We start from the raw sequence: 18,325 nt of genomic DNA on the forward strand, positions 1-18,325 counted from the left end.
CACCCATGGCATATGGAGGTTCCTAGGCTAAGGGTCGAATTGGAGCTACAGCTGCAGGCCTACACCACAGCCACAGCCACGTGGGATCCAAGCCGTGTCTTTGACCTACACCACAGCTCACGGCAACGCTGGATCCTTAACCCACTGAGCAAGGCCAGGGATTGAACCTGCCACCTCACGGTTCCTTGTTGGATTTGTTTCTGCCGAGCCACAATGGGAACTCCATGGATCAACTTTTTAAGGCACACATCAGAAAAGTCTCTTGTCCTGGTGCTCTTGGAACAAATAATTCATCCATCCTCATTCTCATTACCATGTATGGAGGGTTTCCTGAGGGTCGGATGTGGTACAAATTGCTCTCCTTGTATCATCTCAATCTTGGAGACCAGTGAAGTTGGTGGTATTGCTGTGTTCATGTTACAGGTGAGGAACTTGAAGCTTGGTCAGGTCAAGTGACTTGCCCAAGGCCACACACAGCCCGTAAAGGTGGAGGAGCTGTGGTTCAAACCTCTTCTGCCTGACTCTAAAGCCTATGAGTCTGTTCAGCGCATTCAGTCCCAGCTCCGTGGACTCCCAAGCACACACCTACCTGCTCATTCCTTTTCTTCTGAGAACTCAGGGGGACCTGAGGGGCAAGTGTTCCCCCTTGCTTCCCACTGAGATTCTCCAGTGCCTTTGGCCCTGATGCAGTAGTAAGGGCTGCAACTCCTGAAGGTGTAGTTCAAGCCTAGAGGCCTCAAACCAAGCGGCTCCTCAGTGGGCACTAGGTGACTCCTTTGTAGGGTGGGGTCCCTGAGTTTTATTGATAAGGGGGAGTGGTCCTGTGACCCTTTTGACCTAGAGATGAGAGAGGTGGGGCCTCTGGGACCATTGGATGTGTCTGATTCCTCATATGGTCTTTATTTAGATCCTCCATTTTCTGGGGACATTGTGTCATTTTCCTGCTTAGTGACAAGTTGTGCTGGGAGCGAGGTGACCTACTCTGGCTGTGAGCGATAGCAATTTCTCATCAACAGTAATGGCTCTCATTTGCCTTCAGTACCTGTTTTTGTGAAACCTCCTGCTGGACTGCTTTTCCTGGGATATCTGTCGGGCAATTTTATTGTTGTCCCTTCTCCAAACTCCCAAGTGGCCCATTGGCCACCTTCCCTTCCTCCCAGTTTTTGTGGCTGGTCTCTTACTATGAGCACAGCAGGGCAGCCATGCCCCTGCTCTGTCTGGTCCCTTGTCTGGGGGCCCATGTAGGACGGGACTGCTGGGGTAAGTGAGCAGTCACCACTCCTGGGTGCCTCTTGGTGGAATGGAAATTTGCTGGCAGTGACTAATGTGGAAACTTATTCGTCCAAGAGGAACTGGCTCAGGTCTTGACTTTGACCACTGTTTATCTTTCACCTGACTATGGGAGTGGTGAGGTGCTCTAGGCCCAAAGCAACAGGAATTTGAGCACCCGGTAAGTGTGTGCACTGCCTTCTGAGGGTGAAAGAAGGCCCAACTCAATTGGGTTTTGCTACCTAGTCTGTAAGAAAAGCTTGCACGTATGCACCCCTGATGACCAGTGCTTTATGTGATCCTCATTAGGGTTCAAAGAAGTAATGTGTATCAGTGTCCCCCAGCTGCTGTAACAAAACTCTGCACACTTAGCAGCTTAAAACCCGCACACACTGATTACCTTACAGTTCTGGAGGTCAGATGTCAATCTGGGCCCACAGGCTGTATTCCTTCTGGAGACTCCAGGGGAAAGTTTGTCTTCTTGTCCTTTGCAGCTTCCCGAGGTTGCCCAGATCCTTTGACTTGGGTCCCTTTCCTCCAGTTGCAAAACCAGCAGCCTAGCACCTACCCTTCTCTTACTCCCTGTCTCTCTGCTTTTGCTGTCATGTCAACTTCTGATTCCTGATGTGTCCCACTCATAAGGTGCGTTGTGATGCCTTTGGGTCTACATCTCCTCATCTCAAGATTCTTTGTTTGATCACATCTGCAAAAAGTCTTTTGCCATATAAGGTAACATGCTGAGATTCCTCCTATCCAGGGATTAGGATGTGATTATTCTTGGGGAGAAGCATTATTTAGTCTACGACAGCGTGTGTGTTGGATGGCTGGTAATGGCTGAAGCCGCCTTTCTAAGGAGATAATTTGACCATATTTGTTTAGGGACACCTTCCAGGTTTGAGGAGCAACATGAGCAAATGTTGGGGTGGTGGGGACAGTGAGGTGTGCGAAAGTGGTCCTCCCACTGAAACTAGATGCCAGGGGCTTTCCTTGCTTTCCAAGGCCAGGCCGAGGGAGTTTTCTGGACTTCAGTCTGTAGGGCCAGACTTCCTCCCAGAATTCAGGTGGGAGGAACCATTGGCAACCATAGCGTTTCCTTCCTAGCAGCTGACCCAGCCACACTTGGTGGCCCCCTGCTGTTCTGCGGCGGTGGGAAAAGGAATTCATGGGGAACAGAAATTTGAGCTAGCTGGCCTGGGTTTGGATGGCCCAGAAACCCTGGTGACACCGTTCGTAGCGCCTCTGCAACAGTCACACTGCTCACATTGAAGGCTGTCCCTGGGGAGCCTCCCCTTGTCCTCTCTTAGGGTGCTTAGGGCCCCTGTGTCTCTGGGGAGGGAGGGGTGGGGCAGAAAGCCTGACCCTCTCAGGGATCCTCCCCATCCTCAGGAGAGCCTCTAGGGTGTGGTGACAGGTGTCCTCCGCTGGTGTGACCTCACTCAGCTCTCCATACCCTCCCTCTGCTGGCCAAGGGAGCCATAGGAACAGACCTGGGAGAGCCTGGCTTCTGTGGGGACAGCATTGGACAGCAGGTGGCTGGGGAGGTGCTGCTGCACTGGGGTGAAGGCTGGGTGGGTGGGGGTGTGTGTGTGGAGAGCACAATGGGACTAGGGAGCTTGGGAAGCTGTGGAAATTCGCACTGCTCCTGCCCAATTTGTCTGGAAACGCTGTAGCTTTTCTGTTTCTTCCTTCTGGTACCCTCTCTGAGAGGATCCTGACAGCGCAGTTGGGGGGATGTCCTGCGGAAGGTCAAAAGCCTTGGGTACTTGGCACGTTCCTCTGCTTCCCTCCGCTGGATCTTGGAGCAGTTGCCTTGGGGGAGCCCCCTGGCTCCGTCCTGCCCACCTGCCTGCCTCCAGAGCGGGTGTGGCAAGTCGGGCTTCCGCCTCTTGGGTGTGGGGCCAGGATGGTAGGTGAGAGGATGACGGCAGCCGCCTCCGCACCTGGACCCAGCCCCTCTGAACCAAACTGTTTTCTGGGGCGTCTCCAGGGCGCTGGCCCACACAGCCTTCTCCCTTTCACATGCCTTCTCAGCCCGCTGGCCCTGGAGGGAGGGCTGGAAGGGAATGTTGGTGAGTCCTGGGGACTTGCCAGGACCAGAGAAAGCAGAGGTTCTCCGGAAGTTTCCAGGGTGAGTGCCCCTGTGGGGCTGTTCTTTCTGTAGTTAGGGCAGGATTGGGAAGCAGGATCCTACTGCCTTAGTGACAAGAGGCCTGAGGATAGAACCTGGGGGTTCTGGTGGGTTTGGGGTAGTCACTTTTATTCTGTTGGAGGCAGGAGTTCAGGTCAGACTGAGGGCATGGTGCTGAGGCGTAGTGGGAGGAGAAGGATGTGGGACTTGGCCCCAGTCAGCTGTGCAGGGAATCCAAGGGGCTTGCTGCAGCCTCCCTGCCTGAGGATGTCCAGGAAAGGTCCCTGGGAGGTAGATGGGGCCGATAACCTGAAGAGGTGAGGGGGAGAAAGGGTGTGGATTATGTTTAAAGTTAGAGAAAGTTTAGAAGTTTCCATCGTGGCTTAGCAGGTTAAGAACCCAACATGGTGTCGGTGAGGATAGCGGGTTTGATCCGTGGCCTCACTCAGTGGGTTAAGGATCCAGTTTTGCTGTGGCTGTGGTGTAGGCCTGGAGCTGCAGCTCCAGTTTGCCTTCTAGCCTGAGAACTTCCATATGCCACACCTGCGGCCCTAAAAAAGAAAAGGGGAATTTAGAGAAAGTTTAAAAAGAAGAAAGGAACTGATCTCCTTTCCTCTCCTGTGCCTGGACCCTTAAAGGTACATGTTTGAGCAGCTTCTTGGGCCCATCAGAACCCTATCAAAGAGGACTTCCAGGTGTGAGAAATAAAGAATTTTTGAGAAGCCTAATTCAGTGATGGATGAATGTTGAAAGATGGAAGAGGTCACTTTGGGGGGATACTTAAGGGCACTGGTATTGGGTGTGCTGGAATGAATGGGGAGGGCGTGGGCATCTGGCTGGAGGATCTGCCTGCTGTCATCACCTCCTCCTCTAGGCTCTCACTTCCCCCAGACACTGTCTTCCAAGGTGAGTTTGAAGACCTGAGTTCTCATGTTGGCTTTGGGGTGAATCTTACAATGTGGGATCGTATTCCATGGAGAAGAAGGAAAGGATGCTTCCGCCTCGCTGGGGGAGTCTGAATGGTACCCAGTAACAGTTGGGATCGGGCTTTTAGGACCAGAGTGCTGTCACTTGGGTGTGATGTCCCTTCTCCGTCACTATCTAATGGTGTCTGCTCACAGTCCCCCTTGGACTCTGCCTTGGCTGCTCTCACTGCCCCGTGTGCCCTTTATCCCTCTTTCTGGCTTTCTGTGCTTTTCCAGTAAGTCCTCCTGCCCAGAGGAAAGAAAGCGAGAGCACCTTGGGCTCCTAGGTCTCACGGTCACTGCAGGGCAGCTCTTATCATCTGGGGAATTACAGTCCAATCCCGGTACCTCGTGTGTCTTCCCGTTTCTCCATGACCTGCCGTCCTTTGACCTGGAATCTTTATTTCTACCATGTTTTTCCAAGGAAGGGGTAAATGGCCAAAGGTCACATAGTAGTAGGTCTGGACATAGCCTTCAGGCATCTTCACTCTCCATCAGCCTTTGAGGGATGAACGAAATGTCTTGGTAAAAGCCCTGACCTTTCCGTCTTCATATGCCCCCCATAGCTCATGCTGAGGCCAAGCCGTGGCATCCAGGGCTGTGACGAATCCTTTGCCCCTGGTTCTAGCTGGGGTGAAATCCATCAGGGAGGTAGCCGACAGCCAGGGGGACACGAGAGCAGTAACACTGAAGCCTGAGCACCTGAGTTCAAATCCAGGCTCTGCAACTTCTGTGGCCTCGGTTTCTGCATCTGTAAAATGGTGATAATTTAATTCCCACCTCGCAGAGTTATGAGATAAAAATGTCTTGTTATGTCTGCAGCACTTGGAACATTTTAGCTGTCAGCCGCCATGCTTACTTTTAACCCCAGGAGGATTTAGGCATGGGCGCTATTCTGAAAACATGGTTTGCGAGGAAACGGCTACGTGCAGTCAGAGAAAATTCTCCAAGTAGAAAGAGTGGTTCAGGAGTGTCCGTCATGGCTCAGTGGTTAACGAACTTGACTAGGAACCATGAGGTTTCAGGATCGATCCCTGCCTTGCTCAGTGGGTTGAGGATCTGCTGTTGCCGTGAGCTGTGGTATAGGTTGCAGATGCAGCTCGGATCCCACCTTGCTGTGGCTCTGGCGTAGGCCAGCAGCTACAGCTCCGATTGGACCCTTAGCCTGGGAACCTCCATATGCCGCAGGAGCAGCCCTAGAAAAGGCAAAAAGACAAAAAACAAAATCCAAAAGGATGGTTTCGTTCCTGGGCTTGACATGTGCTGCTGTCACCACTCCATGGCAATGGGGTCCCTAAAGAGTGACCCACAGAAGGTACCCTTCAGGGTTAAATCTCCCTGAGGGTGATTGTGGGGTGGGGGTAGGGGGCTGTGACTAATCTTTCACTTTAAGGTCGTGACCTGGCCAGCTGTGAAATCCATTAGGGACTTGAGCCTTTTCCGCTTAGCGTCCCCATAGGGGCTGACTGACCCCAGGTTTGATGTGGGAAAGGTCTTAGGTCATAAATCCCGCCCCATTGTTCCAGCTGGGACAGACAGGAGTGGGGGTGGGTGGGTGGGAGGGGGAAGGAGTGGAGAGGGTGGTTTGAAGGACACCAGAGTCCCACAGGGCTGAGGTTAAAGGCTGGGGCGGAGTTTGGGTCTTTGTGCTGGAGTGACCCGATGACATGGTGGGTAGAAATGACTAGCTGGTTAATCCTACAAGCTCTTTGAGGAGGTAGAAAAAAAACAGCAACATTGCATTTCCCAAGCAGCTCTCCTCTGAGATGCTCAGTTTCACCAGGGTGATCCTGTTTGTTAATTCCGCATTCATTGCACCCGGAAGGAGGGAGAAACAGGACTGGCCGCAGTGCTGCCAATGGTGTCCTCACCTGCAAAGTGTGAGGCTCACGTAGAGTGCCTCAGAGGTGACCGCTTTCCCCATCTGAGACACGTAGTGAGACGGTGCTGTACTTGGGCGGGTCCAAGCTGGGCTAGTGTGGATGGCAAACGGGTCTCAATGCTCCCGTCTTTAGTTCAGTAGTGATACTGGTTTGTCTACCATCCTTATCCTTTTGCCAGATCACCTTTAAGGCTCCTGCCCTTAAGTCACTTACAGCCTAAGGCGGGGGGTGGGGGGGGTCTCACACAGTGAGTGCTACCATAGGGGTAACCCTGCCCTTATGCTGTAAAAGTACATAAAAGCCACCCCCCCTCCAGGTTTGAGTTTCTGGGGATGTGTCTGTGGGGGTGGCTTCTAACTGAGACCTGAGGGTTGGTATAGATGACACGGTGGTGGTGGGGGGGTGGCATATGGCCTGGGGTAAGTGTGGAGGAAGTAATGGTTAGGCAGAGAGAAGATTTGCAAAAGCCAGAGCCCAGGGGTGCTGGCACAGGCAGGGGCACAGAACACCAGAGGGAAATTCAAGGCTATCAGAATGATGGCACATTCTAGATCCTTCTCCTTACAGTTCTGTGGTCCAGTAGCTTCTGAGCCTGAGCACTGAGGTTGGAAGGCTTTGGGTCCGTGGGGCTGAGACGGATGGAAATAGCCATCAGACGAATGTTTTGGAAAGTGGTGTTGGTGAGCCCTGGCGCTCTGTGGTGGGGGTGGAATTTTCTTGATGTTTCTGAAGCCCGCATCCCCTCACCCCTGACTTGTGGCTCCAAGCTGGCCAACCTGTGAGCCGCACCATCTGCTCAAGGGAATAAAGTCCACCTGAGGATGGTGAGGCTGTGTTTGCCTCACCTGGGAGCAGCTTCCTGCTTGCTCTGGTGCCCTGGCTTAACTGTGCACAGGGGAGCTTAGTAAGGAGACTCATCTGTGGCTCAGCCCTGGGGAATTTCCTGTGTCCGGAGAGCCGGGGTGAGTCAGGGACCTGCTCCAGGTGCTGGGGGTGGGGGTAATGTGGGCTCTGCCTTCATACCATTTGCTCTTCCTTCCTCATTAATATCCAAAAGGTTTCAGGTCCATGGTGAAGCCACTGGTGCCCAAGTGATTTTGCAATCCTGGGCAGACTCTCATTCTCTGGAATGTAGATTGTTAAGATCCAGATCCTTGACAAGTGGGCACTCGGAAAGTACTTTTTTGATGACCACCATTATCCATCCACCGTTTTGATGGTAGATGGAGCTGTTGCTCTGTGCAGGCCCCATGCTCCGAGATGTACACCCAGCAGGTTGCTGGATCCTTGGGAGCACAACTCTGGGGTGGATGGTTTCAACTGAGACTCTGGGAGGAGCGGAGGGGCTGGGCTTCGGATTCCATTAGAAGGCACTCCTGACTGCTGCTCAGGCAGAGATGCTCTCTTTGCTTTTCTGGGCCTTGGGTTTCTGAGCCTTTTATTGTCCCCAGGTGTGGCCCACCATTCCTCCATCCTGGGAAAGCTGTTGGAGGCAGGCAGGAATGTAACTTAGGCATCTCTGTAGATGCTCCTATAGTCTGAAAGAAGGGACTTGAGATTCAGAGTTGTTGCTCTTAAAAATTGTGGTAAAATAATACATAAAATTTAATTTTAACTTTTTTTTTTAAAATATACAGCACTTTTTTGGGGGGGGCTGTTCCCCCGGGACATATGGAGTTCCCAGGGCCAGGGATCAGATCTGAGCTGAAGGCAATGCCGGATCCTTAACCCACTGTGCCCGGCTGGGGATCGAACCTGTGTCCCAGCTGCTCCCAAGATGCCACGGTTCCCCTAGCACCACAGCGGGAATCCCACGCTTTAAACATTTTTAAGTGTGCACTGGCATGAAGTACATTCACATTGTCCTGCATCCACTATCACCATCCATCCACAGAACTTTCATTATCTTGCAAAACTGAAACTGTACCTATTAAACAATTAACTCCCCATTCCCTTCTCCCCTAGCCTCTGGCCACCACCCTTTTACTTTCAGTTTTCCCTAGGTTTGACCCTTTGTCTGTCCCGCCCAGAACCTCCCGGGAGCGTCCCCGCCAGGCAGCGATGCCAGGATGCCCGTCTCCACTTCCCTCCGCCAGGATGGCAGCCAGGAGCGGCCCGTGAGCCTGACCTCCACCACCTCCTCATCGGGCTCCTCCCGTGACAGCCACGGGGCCATGGAGGAGCCCAGTGGCTCCGAAACATCGGCCGAGAACGGGGCGGGCTCCCCGCGCGCCCGCCGTCACCCCAACAGCAACAACAACTCCAGCAGCTGGCGGAACATGAGGGGCTCCCTGTCCCCATTCAACAGCCGGGCCTCGGTGGCGCCTGCGCACAAGCTGAGCTACCTGGGCCGAGTGGTGCGGGAAATCGTGGAAACTGAGCGCACATATGTGCAGGACCTGCGCAGCATCGTGGAGGTGAGGCTCCCCTCCGCGGGGCTTCGGGGCTGACATTGGGAGCAGATGACCGAGGGGACGAGTGTCTCCTCTTTGCCTGGGGCTGGCCTCTGGCTTCAGGTGGCCCAGCTCTTCTGCATAACCTTTTATCCGCTGCATAACCTTTTATCCGTGGTAGGAAAGTTCTCCCTGATAGGTTTGTCTCCAGGATCAGCTTCCCATGGTGGAGTGGGGAGACCCCAGAGCTCCTGCCCTAGGAAGCCGCTGGCTGCTCACCCTGCCTTTAGACTTGGGGTCCGATCAGTGGCTTGAAGGAGCAGAACTTCCTGTAGATGGTGGGAAGTAGGCATCCTTGGCTGGGAGCGGGGGACCATGGTGCCTAGTGGAAACTGAACCACAGTGAAGAAACTGGCTCTGGATGCCCCTCCGCCAGCACCCGCCCAACTCCCTGCCCTCTTGTTTCCTGCCTGTTGGGGTCTTGAGCACCTGCCTAACTCCCTCGACCTCAGGGTCCTTATGTGTAATTGACGATGCAGGACCTTGCAGGGCCACTTGAGTGTTTCACATCCAGAAGCCGGCAGGAGGAGGGGACTGTGGTCGCCACTGAGGAAGCTCTCTGCCTGCTTTGCAGGAAGGTGTATTCATTTCTTAGACCTGCCTAACTACCAAAGATGCAGAAGCTTATCCTGTCCTGGTTTAGGAGGCCAGAAGTCAAAAATCAAGTTTCCCTCTGGAAGCTCTGAGGGAGAGCACATTCCAGGGTGCTCTCCTAGCTTCTGTGGTTGCTGGCAATCCTTGGTGTTCCTTGGCCTGTAGATGGATCACCTGTCTTTGCCTCCATCTTTTCTGGGTCTCCCTGTGTCCTCTTAAAAGGATACCAGTCACTGGATAAATCCAGTATGATATCATCTTGAGATTCTTTTTTATTTTTTTTTGTCTAGGGCCGCACCCGCGGCATATGGAGGTTCCCGGGCTAGGGGTCTAATTGGAGCTGTAGCCACCGGCCTATGCCAGAGCCACAGCAACACGGGATCCGAGCCGCCTCTGCAACCTACACCACAGCTCACGGCAACGCCGGATCCTTAACCCACTGAGCGAGGCCAGGGACTGAACCTGCAACCTCATGGTTCCTAGTCAGATTCGCTAACCACTGAGCCACAATGGGAACGCCCTCATCTTGAGATTCTTAACTAGTTACATCTGCAAAGACCCTATTTCTATTTTTATTTTTTAATATTTTTGGCCTTGCTGGTTGCATGCGGAAGTTCCCAGGCCAGAGATCAAACCCCATGCCACAGCAGCAACCTGAGCTGCAGTGACAGGCCAGCCCTTTAACCCACTGTACTGCAAGGGAACTCCAAGTTCTTATTCCTAAATAAGGTCACATTCTGAGGTTCCAAGTCCATATTAATTTTGAGGGGGAAATTGTCAACCCAGTACAGTAGGTGATGTCTGTGAGATTTTGTCATAGCTGTACAATGCAGTACAAAAAGGAAGATGAGTGTGTGTAGGGGGTGGCGCGGGATTGTGCCTGGGGGGCTGGGCTCTGATGCGTCTCTCCACATAGGACTACCTCTTAAAGATCATTGACACGCCTGGGCTGCTGAACCCAGAGCAAGTCAGCGCCCTCTTTGGGAATATAGAGAGCATCTACGCGCTAAACAGGTATGGAGTGGGGCTGACACACATCATCTGCCACCTGTGAGGCCGTCTGAGGGCCCAGGGAGGAGCCCTGGATGTCCCTGGTCTTATAGGCAGTGACACATGGGCCTGATCTCTGAGGGTGGGGGAAGGTGGTCAATCCCTGTACAGCGGTATCGGTAGCTCCCTGCAGGGGCGATCACTGGGGACCATGTACCTGTTGGATCTAGCCTGGGCCGGTGCCCCTCAGGGGACTGCTGAACCCTTGCCCGTGATGCTCTTCCCTCTGTCCCTTTGAGGCACTTTTGTCCCTCTCATCTGGCTCCCTGATGTGTAGATCCCTTCTTTTCTTCTCCACCTTCCCATTGATTCTGTGGAAGTTGGGTTCCCTGGAGGTGATTAAACCCCTTAGGGTCACACAAGCCAGGCAAGACGTGATGAGGCAGGCTGAGCAAGGCATGGCGAGGGGCTGCTTCAGGGCCAAGGGGCTCCACGAAGATCACACATGGAGTTCCTGTTGTGGCGCAGTGGAAACGAATCCGACTCGGAACCATGAGGTTGCGGGTTCGATCCCTGGCCTCGCTCACTGGGTTAAGGATCTGGCGTTGCCATGAGCTGTGGTGTAGGTTGCAGATGTGGTTCAGATCTGGCATTGCTGTGGTGTAGGCTGGCAGCGACAGCTCTGATTCGACCCCTAGCCTGGGAACCCCCATATACCGAGGGGGCAGCCCTAAAAATACAAAAAAAAAAAAAAAATAGATCACACATGATGAGTGTGCTGCCAGAGCCCCCAGACTCTCCAGGGAAAGGACACTGGTTGGGAGGAGCAGAGCTTGAGGGACAGTGTTGATAGGACCTTACTGCAGGCCCCTTAAGATGGGCAGGACTTCTGTGGGGCAAGCTGAAGTCTGGGAGGGCAGGTGGAAGTGAGACTTAGGTTGGAGGGTAAGGTGGGGGGTGGGCAAGAGGAGCACAGGAGGAAGAGTTAGGGGGAGCACCATTTCTAGGGCTTCCTTTAGTGCCCCCCCCCATGTATTAGCAAGCACTTCTGGCTTCCCCCCCATTCCCACATCCTTCTAAACTTGGTCCCTTAGTGAGCTCCTCCTTTCTCTTTCCCCCTTTAATATCTGCTTTTATGTGTTTGACTCCTTCTGCCTGCAGAGGAGCTGTGACCCCTCCCCCAGGTGGGTACTGGGGTCCCTTCTCCCTCTCCTGCTTGCAGAACACGTGGCCCTTTTTAGCCCCCATCTTTGGGGTGCTGCTGGATACTCTCTGTGGTTGCTGCCCTGGGCAGGACTTGCTGACCGCAGGGCTGGCCTGTGTCTGGGCGCCAAGAGGTTGGGGCAGGGGTGTGCTGGTGGCTGTGGAGGCTGCGAGCAGTCCAGGGTCTGATGACCACTCTCCCCTCACCCAGCCAGCTACTCCGAGACCTGGACAGCTGCAATAGCGACCCCGTGGCTGTGGCCAGCTGCTTTGTGGAAAGGGTAAGAAGGGCTGGGTCCTTGCCTGCCATTGCGCCTTGCTGGGGACTCCTCTCCAGGGGACGTGCCATGTGCCCTGCCTTAGATGGGAAGTGGAGCCAGGGCCTGCTGGGTGGATAGCATATCCATGACAGGTGGATACAGAAGTGGGTCTCCAGATGCTCCGGGAAAGAGGGACAGGTGCACATTTTTGGTACACTCAGGTTTTGCCGTCAAATGGGACTCTCTTTGAAATCACTGTTTTGGTCTTTCTTTAGAGCCAAGAGTTTGATATCTATACCCAGTATTGCAACAACTACCCCAAGTGAGTAATTAGGGTGGAGAGGGGAGGCAGAGCCATTTGGTGAGTCCAGAGCACCCCACGCTCCATCCAGGCCTTCTGGTGACACCCTGTACCCCACTCCCAGCTCCGTGGCCGCCCTGACGGAGTGCATGCAGGACAAGCAGCAGGCCAAGTTCTTTCGGGACCGGCAGGAGCTGCTGCAGCACTCGCTGCCCTTGGGCTCCTACCTCCTGAAGCCTGTCCAGCGCATCCTCAAGTACCACCTGCTCCTCCAGGTAACCCAAGGGTCCTCCCGAGTACTTGGAAGGCTGGGGGAGAGACGGGGCCCTTGCATCTGGCCTGCCTAAGCCCCCATCTCCCGCACAGGAAATCGCCAAACATTTTGACGAGGAGGAGGATGGCTTTGAGGTGGTGGAGGATGCCATTGACACCATGACCTGCGTGGCCTGGTACATCAACGACATGAAGAGGAGGCACGAGCATGCCGTCCGGCTCCAGGTGCTCTGGGGCTGGAATCTGGAGCGACAGGCACAGGGGTGGGGCAGGGGTGGGGCAAGGCTTGCAGGGGGGATGCGGCCACCCTGCTGGGGTGAGCTGAGGGATCGTGTCCATGAGGATGGGCTTCTTTGCGGGGGAGCTCTTGGGGGACAGGCCGGTGGTGGCTCCTGGGGCCCTGTGTGGACCTCAGCAGAGTTACAAGCAGCCTGACTCCCAGGGGTTGGGGCTTCTCTGCTGTAGGAGATTCAGTCTCTACTCATCAACTGGAAGGGGCCAGACCTGACCACTTACGGGGAGCTTGTCCTGGAGGGCACGTTCCGCGTGCACCGTGTGCGCAGCGAGAAGACCTTCTTCCTCTTTGACAAAGCCCTGCTCGTCACCAAGAAGAGGGGTGACCACTTTGTCTACAAGGGTCACATCCCGGTAACCAGGCCACACCATCTCTTCTGCCCCCTTCCCAGCGGGCGGGCCCCTCACTCCATGCCGTCTTCACTGGGCCCCGGGTTGATGTGGCCACAGCTCCCCCCCTCCCTGTTCTGAGATTACTTTCCCTCCCTCCCTGGATGGTTTTGAGGGGCTGGGGTCCCGGTCAGCTCCCCCTCCGCCATGCTTGACCGCCCTCTCCCTCTGCCCCAGTGCTCCTCCCTGATGCTGATCGAAAGCACCAGAGAGTCTCTGTGCTTCACCGTCACCCACTACAAGCACAGCAAGCAGCAGTACAACATCCAGGTGAGGGGCGCACGGAGGGGCGCGGGCCGGGATAGAACCTGCCCCTCCACTCACCTCCGCGGGCCCCAGGGTCTCTCTCTGGAGGGCAGAGGTCATTGTGGGCACCTCTCAGGCTGGGGCTGAGGGGACCAGGTCACCTCCCATGGCCCCCAGCACAGGCCCCCTTTCCACCTCTGCCCCTCTGGGTTCGGAAGCCAGCCACACTGAATGGCTTCAGGCATGCTGACCCCCGGCTCCCTCTCCCTTGGGTCCTTCCAGGCCAAGACAGTGGAGGAGAAGCGGAGCTGGACTCACCACATCAAGAGGCTCATCCTGGAGAACCACCACACCACCATCCCCCAGAAGGTGAGCTCCCGGGGCTCCCAAGGGGGTGCAGAGAGGGGCCAGCTCTCAGAGCCAGCTGTGCAGCTACACTGGGGCCTCACCCTCTGGACATTGGCTCCACTGCCTAGTGGGGACCGGTTCAGTGGATGCCACAGACCTCACTGCAGCAGTGTCGGGTGTCCTGGTGCAGTCAGAGGGAGTCTGTGGGCCGGGGGAGAAAGAACATGCAGCAAGGTAGTGATGAGGTGGGTCTCTTTCCCTTCCAGGCCAAAGAAGCCATCTTGGAAATGGATTCCTATTGTAAGTGTACCCTTTCTGCTTGCTTTGCCCCTAATGGGGCACATCTCTTAAGTCAGGCTGGATCCCGGGGAAGCTTTGCCTGATGCTTATATTCTGGGGAGCAAGGAGGATGGGGAGGCTCCTTTTATCAAGGCCCAGGGTCCACTGCAAGACTAGGGGCTCATTGCTGCTTATGGGTGGGACTCTCTGTGCCTGGTGCTCTCAGATGAAAGAGGATGGAGCCCTGGAGGTTCTGGCCCCTAGAGCTGGGCTGGGCAGCAGAGGTGTGGCCGGGCACGGGCAGAGTCCACGCCAAGGCCAGTGGTATCCCAAAGGTCTGATTGTCTCTCTTGGGTACAGATCCCAATCGGTACCGCCACAGTCCAGAGCGCCTGAAGAAGGCCTCCCAGGATGAGGTGTCCGGCCATATGCACCAGGGGCGCCGGCAGTCTGGTAAGGCAGGGGCTCTGTGGGCAGAGAGGCTTCTTTTCAGGACCCTTGACCCAGGTGGGGAACCCTCTGCAGCAGCATCTGGGGCTGGCTCTCACCTCTCCAGAAATCCCAGGCAAGGGCACGAGGGAGGGCAGATGGGCGTGTCTGGAGCAGCCTACCTTCCACCAGGCACCCCTGGCCCTTCCTGCCCACCGTGGCTGGACAGCCTGCCTTTTCCAAGACCCTGGCAATGCTCGTTCTGGGCACCCTTTCTTAGTTTCCCTGCAATCAAAACCTCCCTCCTTGCCCACTGGAAATACTGGGAGTCAGCCAGAGTAATGCTCAGACATCATGGATGGTCCCCAGCCCAGTTCTGGAACAGAGCAGAGGCGGCAGGACGTGGGGAAAAATGAGTTAGACTTCAAGTGGCACCAGATCCAGACAGGAAATATTTACTTTGGGTCTCAGAAAAGTTCTCCTTTTTTTTTTTCCCCCCCTGGCTTTTCTTCCTTGACTGGGCTTGTTGCTTGAAGGCACTGGAATGAATCGTCTCCTGAGAAGGAAAAAACCTTGCTTTTATTTGGGCCTCATGATGATTAGCGTATGTGTTTTCTACATTGGTTTTTACCTTCTCCTTCAGTCCAAGGCCCAGGGACAGATTTAGCCTCGGCCAGGCACCTGTCAAACACACACGAGGTGGGAGTCAGGGTGAGAATCATCTCAGAGAGCCCTAGAGAAAAAGATTCAGGAGTGATGGGAGCTGTGTCCTGGCTGGGATCCCCAGTGTGTTGGGTTTGGTTGGCATGACCCATGGGTTCCCTGAACTGCTGTGTGGATTGACATATGGGCTTTGGTCTTCTGGAGGATGGAGCTGAGTTATCTCTGGAAAGCGTTTGTGCTTTTGTTTTGTTTATGTTACTCCCAATGGATCTCGAACCCTAGGCACACTTGGCCATGGTTGCAAAGTTCTATAGCGCCATGTGTTAAAAGCCCCCATTCGGGACGGGGGTGGGTGGGTATTACTTCCTAAGCATCTCGCCCTCTTTGTTCCTTCTCCTTTCTTCTCCTATAAATCTCCTGTCCCTCTAACTTTCCCTCTTAACTTGCTGTAGTTTTGAATTGGAAGCTTCTGGCACGTGGAGGTTTTCAGTAAGTGATACGGGTGGTAATAGTAATACCACCTGTCATAACATCAGCATCCAAACTGCAGCAAGCAAGGCACTGAGGAAATGAGCCGTTTCAGATTTTAGCCTGTAAAAACTAAAAGGGTTGAGTTTAGTATGTTTCCGTGTTTTAGTGTGAACTCTCATGAGCCGGACGTCTTTCTAAAACATGCCCCACATGCACGATCCTTTTACATTAGAGGAGGCCACGCAGTTCAACTTTTCTTTTCTGCAGTTGGCGCAGCAGCATCTCTGTGGCGAGTGAATGGGCTCCATTCTCTGGGGTCCCTGGAGGAGGTGGGGCTGCAGGTTGCCGTAGAGACAGCCGGCCTTGAGGTGTTTGTCCATGTTTACACTGCAGAGCGTTCCTTCTCATCAGTCTTAGGGTGCTTTTCTGTAGTAGCCCTTCCTTCTTCCCTCTTCTGTTAGAAATGAATCTATTGAATGTAAGAGAAGTGTGTGTAAAATCAGGCCAGCAAGTCACTGAGAGGGAGAAGTCAGGCCAGTGCAAGTGCTTGAGTGCTTGGTCTCAGCCTACTGACTACTCTCACTGCCTCAGGGCCTTTTCAGCTTCCTACTGCCAGGCAGCTGGAATGTGCCGTTGTCATCACATGTCACTTATTAAATATTCTTGATTACGAGCTTTTAAAATGAAAGGGTCGAACATTTTTGTATTTTTTTGTTTTGTCTTTTTGCCGTTTCTTGGACCGCTCCCACGGCATATGGAGGTTCCCAGGCTAGGGGTCGAATCCAGCAACGCCGGATCATTAATCCACTGAGCAAGGGCAGGGATCGAACTCGCAACCTCATGGTTCCTAGTCAGATTCGTTAACCACTGTGCCACGAACTGGAACTCCCAAACATTTTTGTATTTCTCACTTTGAAGACAATTGGATGGGAGTTCCTGTTATGGCTCTGCAGGTTAAGAGCCCAGCTAGTATCCATGAGGATGTGGCTTCAATCCCGGCCTCATTCCGTGGGTCAGGGGTTCGGCGTTGACGTGAGCTGTGGTGTAGATGGCAGACCTGGCTCGGATCCCTTGTTGATGTGGCCGTGGGATGTAGGCCAATAGCTGCAGCTCTGATTAAACCCCTAGCCTGAGAACTTCCATATGCTGTGGGTGTGGCCCCTTAAAAAAGAAAAGAAAGGCAAAAAACCCAACAACAACAAAAACAATTGGATGTCTTTTTACAGTGATTACAATGATATAGACAAAGGAAACACTGTGCATGTCAGTAGAAAGCAAGTTCTTCAATATGCTCTCCTGTCCAGGAACAGCCAAGACTCCTTAGACTTTCCTTCTGGCTCCAAGTGTACAGCACCCCGTGGTCAAGGACAGTATGGGCTGAGGAAGGGCAAGGCTCTGTAGAGAGGTTACTTCTTGAGACAATCCTCTTGTCTTTGTGTCTCTGCCCCCGGTCTGTCCCCCCAGCAAGGCTGGGGTACGAGGTGCTGATACATACCATCAGCCTAATGGATGTGTTTTGTATTCTGTCCTCAGAGCCTGGTCAGCCTCTGTTCAGCCGGGCAACACTCCCCAGCGGGCGGCGAGGCTTCGTGATGCCAGGCCTTAAGGGCCGTAGAAAGTCGGGTGCGACCTCTGCTTTCCAGCCGGGGTGCTGTGAAGGGGCTTGGCATTGGGTGTAGCCAAGGCGCTGATGTGCTCGGTGCGGGGAGGGTGGGGCTTGAAGTGGAGCCGGGACCCCCCCCCCCAAGAGGCTAGTTATTGTGAAGGGGACGGCACGGGGCTTTGGCTCCAGAACCTAGGGCCCTGGGCAGGTGCACTCGTGCGGGGATGATGGGCAGTGCCGCTTCTGGGGGCCGTCGGAACAGTGGAATTCCTTTGGGTTGGATGGCAGTGGCTCAGGCATGAGGGCAGCCTTGCTCAGGCCTTCGGGCCGTGGTGGGGGAGGTGGGGGCTGCCTGGCTGGAGTGGACTTTGAGCTGGTGATGGGCCAGTGCGCTGCGAGCATGGGACCTCGGGTCAGGCAGGGCTGTTTCAGGCCTGCGCTGACTCTGCCCATTCACTTTCCTCCTCAGAGCCATCCAGGCACCTGCTCAGACAACTCAGCGAGAAAGGTGAGGGTGGGAGGGGAGGGGTGGACAGCCGTTCCCTGTCCCCTTTAAGGTGAGCTCTAGGCCGGGGGCAGGCGACCAGCAGGGTAGGGGTGTCGAGAACAGTTCAGAGGGGATTCTGCCTCTGGTCCTCCCTGGAAGTGGGCCTCATCCCTTGCTGTCTGGGCTCTCCCCCAACACCTCGCACCCTGCCTCCCTGTCCTGGGGTAATAGCAGGAGCAGGGGACCGTGCTATTTTGCACCCCCGGCTCCTGTCTGTCGATCATTCCTTTTGAAAGCCCAGGAGACCAGGTGAGGGTTCTGGGAGCAGGAGCCCCCGATGAGCCTTCCCCAGGGGACTCTGAGCCTCAGGCCTCTAGAAAGGGTTTTTTTTTTCTCCTGCTTACTGATCTCCCCTCCCTCTCCCCCTCGCCCCCACCCGTGTGCTGGGACCCGACGGTGGTGGAGCAGCCAGAGCAGCAGGAATGAAGGTAAGGCCAGGGGAAGAGAGCACTGGCTGGACAGGCTGGGGCACTGCTCGGGTTAGTCCCCACCATCTTCATTCATTCAGCAGGCACCCATCACGCACCTACTATGTGCCAGGCTCTGTCATGAGGGTCGCGGAGATGAATAAGCCGTGACCAGTGCCCAGGGCCCTTCTGGACCCTTTTCCTGGGGTGGCCTCTTGGTGGTGCTCGTCCGGCCCGGATCCTCTCATTTTGCCCTCTCTCTGGGGCGGGCAGCTCTCCCTGGGTCCCGATTCCTCACCAGATCCCAGTTTCAGCTTCCCACCTTGAGC

General features: G+C 54.7%; 1 protein-coding gene across 8 annotated transcripts in view; it reads left to right on the forward strand.

Moving 5' to 3' along the window:
* PLEKHG3 (pleckstrin homology and RhoGEF domain containing G3) overlaps positions 1-18,325 on the forward strand; it is a 46,521-nt gene that overhangs the window by 21,700 nt on the left and 6,496 nt on the right. For 3 of the 8 annotated variants that reach the window (XM_005666312.3, XM_021099380.1, XM_021099377.1), the window contains 14 exons: positions 8,276-8,662; positions 10,209-10,306; positions 11,697-11,766; positions 12,021-12,067; positions 12,171-12,321; positions 12,413-12,544; positions 12,785-12,967; positions 13,181-13,273; positions 13,532-13,618; positions 13,864-13,897; positions 14,237-14,329; positions 16,973-17,062; positions 17,512-17,550; positions 17,998-18,017. In XM_005666312.3, the coding sequence (XP_005666369.2) occupies positions 8,315-8,662; positions 10,209-10,306; positions 11,697-11,766; positions 12,021-12,067; positions 12,171-12,321; positions 12,413-12,544; positions 12,785-12,967; positions 13,181-13,273; positions 13,532-13,618; positions 13,864-13,897; positions 14,237-14,329; positions 16,973-17,062; positions 17,512-17,550; positions 17,998-18,017 (1,485 nt within the window). In that variant the 5' untranslated portion in view covers positions 8,276-8,314. Of the gene's footprint in view, positions 1-2,844; positions 3,398-8,238; positions 8,663-10,208; positions 10,307-11,696; positions 11,767-12,020; positions 12,068-12,170; positions 12,322-12,412; positions 12,545-12,784; positions 12,968-13,180; positions 13,274-13,531; positions 13,619-13,863; positions 13,898-14,236; positions 14,330-16,972; positions 17,063-17,511; positions 17,551-17,997; positions 18,018-18,325 lie in introns of those variants that run through there. The other 5 variants (XM_021099378.1, XM_021099381.1, XM_005666313.3 and 2 more) reach the window with 4 other exon arrangements.

Source organism: Sus scrofa, chromosome 7, assembly GCF_000003025.6.
Source record: "Sus scrofa isolate TJ Tabasco breed Duroc chromosome 7, Sscrofa11.1, whole genome shotgun sequence".
NCBI lineage: Eukaryota > Metazoa > Chordata > Mammalia > Artiodactyla > Suidae > Sus > Sus scrofa.